The sequence below is a fragment of the Phalaenopsis equestris genome, unplaced genomic scaffold (genome assembly GCF_001263595.1).
Source record: "Phalaenopsis equestris unplaced genomic scaffold, ASM126359v1 Scaffold000277, whole genome shotgun sequence".
Taxonomy (NCBI): Eukaryota; Viridiplantae; Streptophyta; class Magnoliopsida; order Asparagales; family Orchidaceae; genus Phalaenopsis; species Phalaenopsis equestris.
In genome coordinates, this window is record NW_018164719.1 from 461,782 (window position 1) to 468,403 (window position 6,622).

Sequence of the window (6,622 nt, forward strand, 5' to 3'; positions counted from 1 at the left end):
TTGCCCTTATAGGAAGCTTTTCCCGAACCCAGCATAATATAAACCCTATTTAATTCCTTATATTAAATAGGGGAATTTGTCGGCCAATATATTGGTTCCGCAGATCAAACGGATGTCATGACTTTCTTTAGTTTCTTTGATCGAGCCTCACCCTCAATTCTTGTATTCATCCTTTGGGATAGATACAGAATTTGAGGTAAAGTGCTCTTCCATTTAAACTATGAAAATTATGGGGTCAGTTTAACTTCATCTTTTTCAAAACTAAATTTTTTTTTAAACGTCCTTCCGAAGCGGGCAACGGGATTTCAATTCCGATGACCGACAGCTTTTTACGGGCAAACCCCACACCAAAAATAGTGCCGACAGTCACGATGACTCACAATTACAAACTAAGGCAATGACATAATTGTAATTCTATCATCTGTTGTTAAAGAAGAAAGAAGGCTTCAGATTGGTGGATCGGTCTACATGAGGATAGCTCATTAGTTTAAATAATGAGAATACATGTAAAAAGGGTTTTAAGGAAAGAAAAATAGTTGACTAGAGAAAGAAGAGAATAGGCTTCAAGAAATTGAGGAGAGCAAGTTGGAGATATTGTATCGAGTTGATTCGAGAGAGAGATTATGGTAAGATGAGAGCTCAGCTCTCAATGTAAAAAAACTACGTAGATCTTTTTTTATTGCCTTAGTGATTGCTAGTTGATTTCTCTTATATGGATGTACGTCATATGAACCGAACCAAGTAAAATTTCATTGTGTTCTTGATGACAATTTTCTTGTTTTAGTTTTTTTTCTTTTTCTTTTTCTTCGGATGTCCAAGTGATTAGCAGTGCAAATTTTCAACAATTGGCGTCGTATGTGAAAATTCTAGCAATTACAATGGAAACCGCCAAATTCGAAATTGAGAAATTCACCGAAAAGAATGATTTTGGCTTGTAGAAAGTCAAGATGAGAGCTCTGTTGGTGCAACAAGAGATTGGCGAAGCACTGCAAGGTCCTACGGCATTGCCGGCCGAAATGGCCACGAAAGAGAAGAACGACATCCTGGACATGGCTCATAGCTTGATAATCTTGAGCTTGGGTGACAAAGTTCTGAGCGAAGTGTCGAAGGAGACAACGGCTCAAGCGCTTCGGGCCAAACTCAAACTGCTTTACATGACGAAATCTCTGATCAATAAACTCTTCTTGAAGCAATGTTTGTACTATTTTAAAATACACGAAGACAAATCAGTTTCTGAGCAAATTGATGAGCTCAACAAGACCATAGACGATCTTAAAAATATCGACGTCAAGATGGATGGTGAGGACAAGGCAATGTTGCTGTTTTAAACTTCATTCCTAAGAGCTACGGGCACTTCAATGTGATGCTCTATGAAAGAGTGCAAACAATTTCACTAGAGAATGTTCAATCGTTGATCAAAGAACATCAAAAGAAACATGACATGAACGAGAAAATCGGCAGAGATGGTCTTGTCGTTAAAGGAATATCAGATAAGAAAGATTCAAGAAACGGTCAGAACAGATCAAAATCGAGACAAGTAAAGAAAAGTCATTGCCACAATGAATCATCAAAGGGACCTTACAAGTGTTATCATTGCCACAATGAATGTCACTTCAAGAAGAATTGTCCAGATAGAAAGAAAAAAAATTCAAGAAAAACCTAAAGAATTAGAAGAAGCAAGTGTAGCCTCTGATGACTACGATTCAGCTGATGTTTTGATAATTACTGAGCCTGAATCAAATAAGGAGTGAATTCTTGATTCAGGCTGTTCATTCCATATGTGCCCTCGTAAATATTGGTTTGAGACACTCCAACTGGTTGATGGCGGATCAGTACTGCTTGGAGACAACATTGCTCATAGGGTTGTTAGTAGTGGGACAATCAGGATAAAGATGTTTGATGGAGCTGAACGAATACTGCAAAATGTCAGGTACATACCTGAACTCAAAAGGAATCTGATTTCTTTATGTATGTTGGAATCAAGTGGCTATTCTTTCAAGATGAAAAATGGTTGTATTAGAGTAACTAAATGTTCTCTTATCGTCATGAAAGGAGTTAGAAAAAATGACCTATATTCTCTAATCGAAAGAACTGTGATTGGTAACTTCTCTAATTTTATTCAATTTGAAACTAATATGCTCACTAAGGTACTAATTATAGCTAAGTTCAGGTATTGTTTGTACTTAGTGAGCTCAACCAAGAGCTAAGGGCCTCTCGGGGCCAGGTGAAGGGAATTTCGATTATGGAGGTTTGTAATTGATAGTCAAAGTAGAGAATTGTCATGATAACTCACAATTACAAACTAAGACAGTGACATAATTGTAATTTTATCACCTGTTGTTAAAGAATGAAAGAAGATTTCTGATTGGTTGACCGATCTACATGAGTATAGCTCATTAGTTATAAATAATGATGATACATGTAGAGAGGTTTTTAAAGAAATAAAAACAGTTGGTTAGAGAAAGAAGATAATAGACTTCAAGAAATTGAGGAGAACATCTGAAGATCTTGTATCAAGTTGATTCGAAAGAGAATTTATGACAAGATGAGAGCTCATATCTTAATGTGAAAAAAAAGCCATGTAAACCTTTTTTATTGTCTTAGTGATTTATGGTTGATTTCCCTCCAGTGGATGTAGGTTATAAGAACCGAACCGCGTAAAATTTTTGTGTGTTCTTGATCATAACTTTCTTCTTTTAGTTTCTTTTATTTTCCCTTTTTTTTGGTTGTCCAGGTGAATGATGAAGCAGATTTTCAACAAACTCGATACAAGTTCTCCAATATGCTCTCCTCAATTTCTTGAAGCATATTCTCTTCTTTCTCTAACCAACTGTTTTTCTTTCTTTAAAACTCTCTTTACATTTTTCCTCATTATTTGTAACTAATGAGCTATCCTCATTAGTTTTTGTGTGTTCTTGATCAGATTTTCTTCTTTTAATTTCTTTTCTTTTTTCTTTTCTTCGGTTGTCCAGGTAAATGACAGTGCAGATTTTCAACAAACTCTATACAAATTCTCCAATATGCTCTCCTCAATTTTTTGAAGCATATTTTCTTGTTTCTCTAACAAACTGTTTTTCTTTCTTTAAAACCCTCTTTATATTTTTCCTCATTATTTATAACTAATGAGCTATCCTCGTGTAGACCGATCCACCAATCAGAAGCCTTATTTCCTTCTTTAACAACGACAATAGAATTATAATTATGTCATTGCCTTAGTTTGTAATTGTGAGTCATGGTGACAATTCTCCACATTGACTATCAATTACAAACCAACATAATGAAAATTACCTCCACCTAGCCCCGAAGGGCCCTTAGCCCTTGATTGAGTTCACTAAGTCCAGACAGTACCTGAACTTAGCTATAGGTAGCACCTTGGTGAGCATGTCATTTTCAGATTGAACAACATTAGAGAAGTTACCAATCACGATTCTTCCGATTAGAGAATATATGCATTTTTTTTCAAACGTCTTTCATGACGATAAGAGAACCTTTAATTACTCTAACACAACCATTTTCGACTTTGAAAAAATAGCCACTTGATTCCAACATAATTAAAGAAATCATATTCATTTTGAGTTCTGGTATGTACCTGACATTTTGTAGTATTCGTTCAGTTCCATCAAACATCATTATCTTGATTGTCCCACTGCCAACAACCCCGCGAGCTTCGTTGTCTCCAAGTAGTATTGATCCACCGTCGACCAATTGGAGTGTGTCAAACCAATCTTTATGAGAACACATATGGAAGAAGCAACTTGAATCAAGAATCCACTCCTTGCTTGATTTAGACATAGTAATTACCAAAACATCTGCTGAATCACAGTCATCAGAGGCTACACTTGCTTCTCCTGGTTTTTTAGGTTTTCTTGAATTATTTTCTTTTTATCCGGACAATTTTTCTTAAAGTAACTTTCTTTGTGGCAATGATAACACTTGTGAGGTTTCTTTGATGACTGATTTCCGCTCTTCTTTTATTGTCTCGATCTTAATCTATTCAGATCGTTTCTTGAATCTTTTTTGTCTGATCTTCCTCTAACAACAATACAATCTCCGCTGATTCTCTCGTTCATGTCATGTTTCTTTTGATGTTCTTTGGCTCTAATCAGCGATTGAACCTCTTCTAGTGAAATTGTTTGCACCCTTCCATAGAGCATCGCATCTTTGAAGTGATCGTAACTCTTAGGAATGGAGTTTAACAACAACAGTGTCTTGCCCTAGTCATCCATCTTGAGGTCGATATTTTTAAGGTCGTCTATGATATTGTTGAACTCGTCAATTTGCTTCGAAACTGATTTATTTTTTTGCATTTTGAAAGAGCACAGACGTTGTTTCAAGAAGAGTCTATTGGATGGAGATTTTGTCATGTAGAGCAGTTCGAGTTTGGCCCAAAGCGCTTAAGCCATCATCTCCCTCGACAATTCCATCATAACTGTCACCCAAACTCAAGATTATCAAGCTATGAGCCCATTTCAGAATGTCGTTCTTCTCTTTCTCGAACATCTCGGTCAGCAATGCCGTAGGACCTTGCAGTGCTTCGACGACCCCTTGTTTTACCAACAGAGCTCTCATCTTGACTCTCCACAAGCCAAAATCATTCTTTCCGGTGAATTTGTCGATGTCAAATTTGACAGTTCCCATTGCATAGTTAGAATTCCCATAGACGGCGCCAACTATTGAAAATTTGCACCGTGAACCACCTGAAAAACTGTAGAAAAGGAAAGAGAAAAGAAACAAAAAGAAGAAAATTGCGATCAAGAACACACATAAATTTTACGTAATTCGGTCCAAATGACCTACATCCACGGTAGGGAAATCAACCATCAATCATTAAGGTAATAAAGAAGATTTACATAGCTTTTCCTATATTGAGAGATGAGCTATCATCTTGCCATAATCTCTCTCTCGAATCAACTCGATACAAGATCTCTAAGATGCTCTCCTCAATTTTTCGAAGTCTGTTCTCTTCTTTCTTCAACCAACTGTTTTTCTTTCCTTAAAACCCTCTCTACATGTATCCTCATTATTTATAACTAATGAGTTATCCAGATGTAGACCGGTCCACCAACCAGAAGCCTTCTTTCCTTATTTAATAATATGTGATAGAAATTACAACTATGTCATTGCCTTAGTTTGTAATTATGAGTCATCGTGACACTAACATTATGAACTCATAAAATTCCCAAATTCTAAGTATTAGAACGAAAATTCTTCTAAGTTGTAAGAAACCATTCTCAGCGTCCTTTCATTGTTCTTAGTTTGTTTAAGAATTTGTTCAAATTGGAATCAGAGGTCACAACCAGCTTAGCTGCGAGTGCTCAACTAATGAATCAAAGTACTAACTTTAACTAAAGTATCTCCAAATTCAGCAAACAGTACCAAAATAATAAATGCCAAAATTCTGAAACCGCCATTGTACATAGATTCTATCATGCTCCTCATTTTACTGTTTCATCTTTTACTCAACCCACTCAACAATATATTATTGCATCGTCCTCAATGAACGTAAATTCAGAATTTCAGCACAGGCATTTGCAATCTCTCCCAAAAGCTCTACTTCAGCACTACTTCAGCTTCAAGCTATTCAACCATCAGATTTAACCATATTTAAGAAATTCAAATATCCAAATTTCCAAAATCTGCAGGCTTCGCATCTTCCAATAAGGAAAAATAAAGTGAAGGGAGGATATGGAAGGGGCCCAAATACTAGATATCGGATTGAGCAATGAATAAATTATAAGAAGAGGCGGAGAAACGAGGGCAACGAAGTACCCGATCTAAGGCGTCAAGAACAGCAAGTCCAGAGATGACGAAGTAGGCAATTGTGAGGCGGTTGATCTCCTGTGACTCGTACTCTTCCGGCAAGCGCTCCAGCATCATCTCCAGGAAGGCCACATGCCTCTCCCTATCGAAGGTTGCTGGATCCATGGGAAAGCAAGCTCGGGAACGTGCCGGCAGGGATTCGGCGTCGTCCAATATAGAAATTGATCGCCGGCGTCCCTTCGTCTCTACTCGCCAACAAAATATATTTTTTACAAACAGGCCACCCAACACGTTGCTATTTACAGATCAAACGACATCTCTTGTCCATTTTTCAAATTCTCACTCAAAACTCAAAATTTTTGACAGTGACACGCCTAAATGCAATTAAAAAAATCAATTAGGGGCTCTATTGTAAATAGCAATGTTTTGGGTGCCTGTATGTAATTATCCCAAAGTCTTAAGTCTCTGATCTAACTCGAGATATATTTATTATATGCTTTAAATTCCAATTTACATAATTCTAAAAATTATTTCTTCAGATTAAAGTTAAATATAATGATAATCTGAGAAAATTTTTAGCTAATTTTTTCCAAATTTAAGATAACTAATTAAAATAATATTTTAATAAAATTATATGAATGTTATATCTTATTATATGTATAGGTTTTTAAATTTGATTGGACTAATAAAACTATAATTAGCGCAAAATTATAATTCAATTAACATTAAGTTAGTTATTTATTAAACTGTTTAAAATAGTAATTTCTACAGTCATATTAGTATTAATTACCTATTGCAATTACATTTTTTTAATTTGTATTTGATTTATCAATGCATTAAAAGATTTATTTCAGTCTTTAAA

At 35.7% G+C, this 6,622-nt stretch overlaps 1 protein-coding gene across 1 annotated transcript in view; it reads right to left on the reverse strand.

Annotated features, from left to right (window-relative positions):
- LOC110024885 (geranylgeranyl transferase type-1 subunit beta) overlaps positions 1-5,996 on the reverse strand; it is a 23,656-nt gene extending 17,660 nt beyond the window's left edge. The window contains 1 exon segment of the mRNA XM_020725073.1: positions 5,770-5,996. Within this exon segment, the coding sequence (XP_020580732.1) occupies positions 5,770-5,925 (156 nt within the window). The 5' untranslated portion in view covers positions 5,926-5,996.
- Between the last annotated feature and the right edge of the window lie 626 nt (positions 5,997-6,622).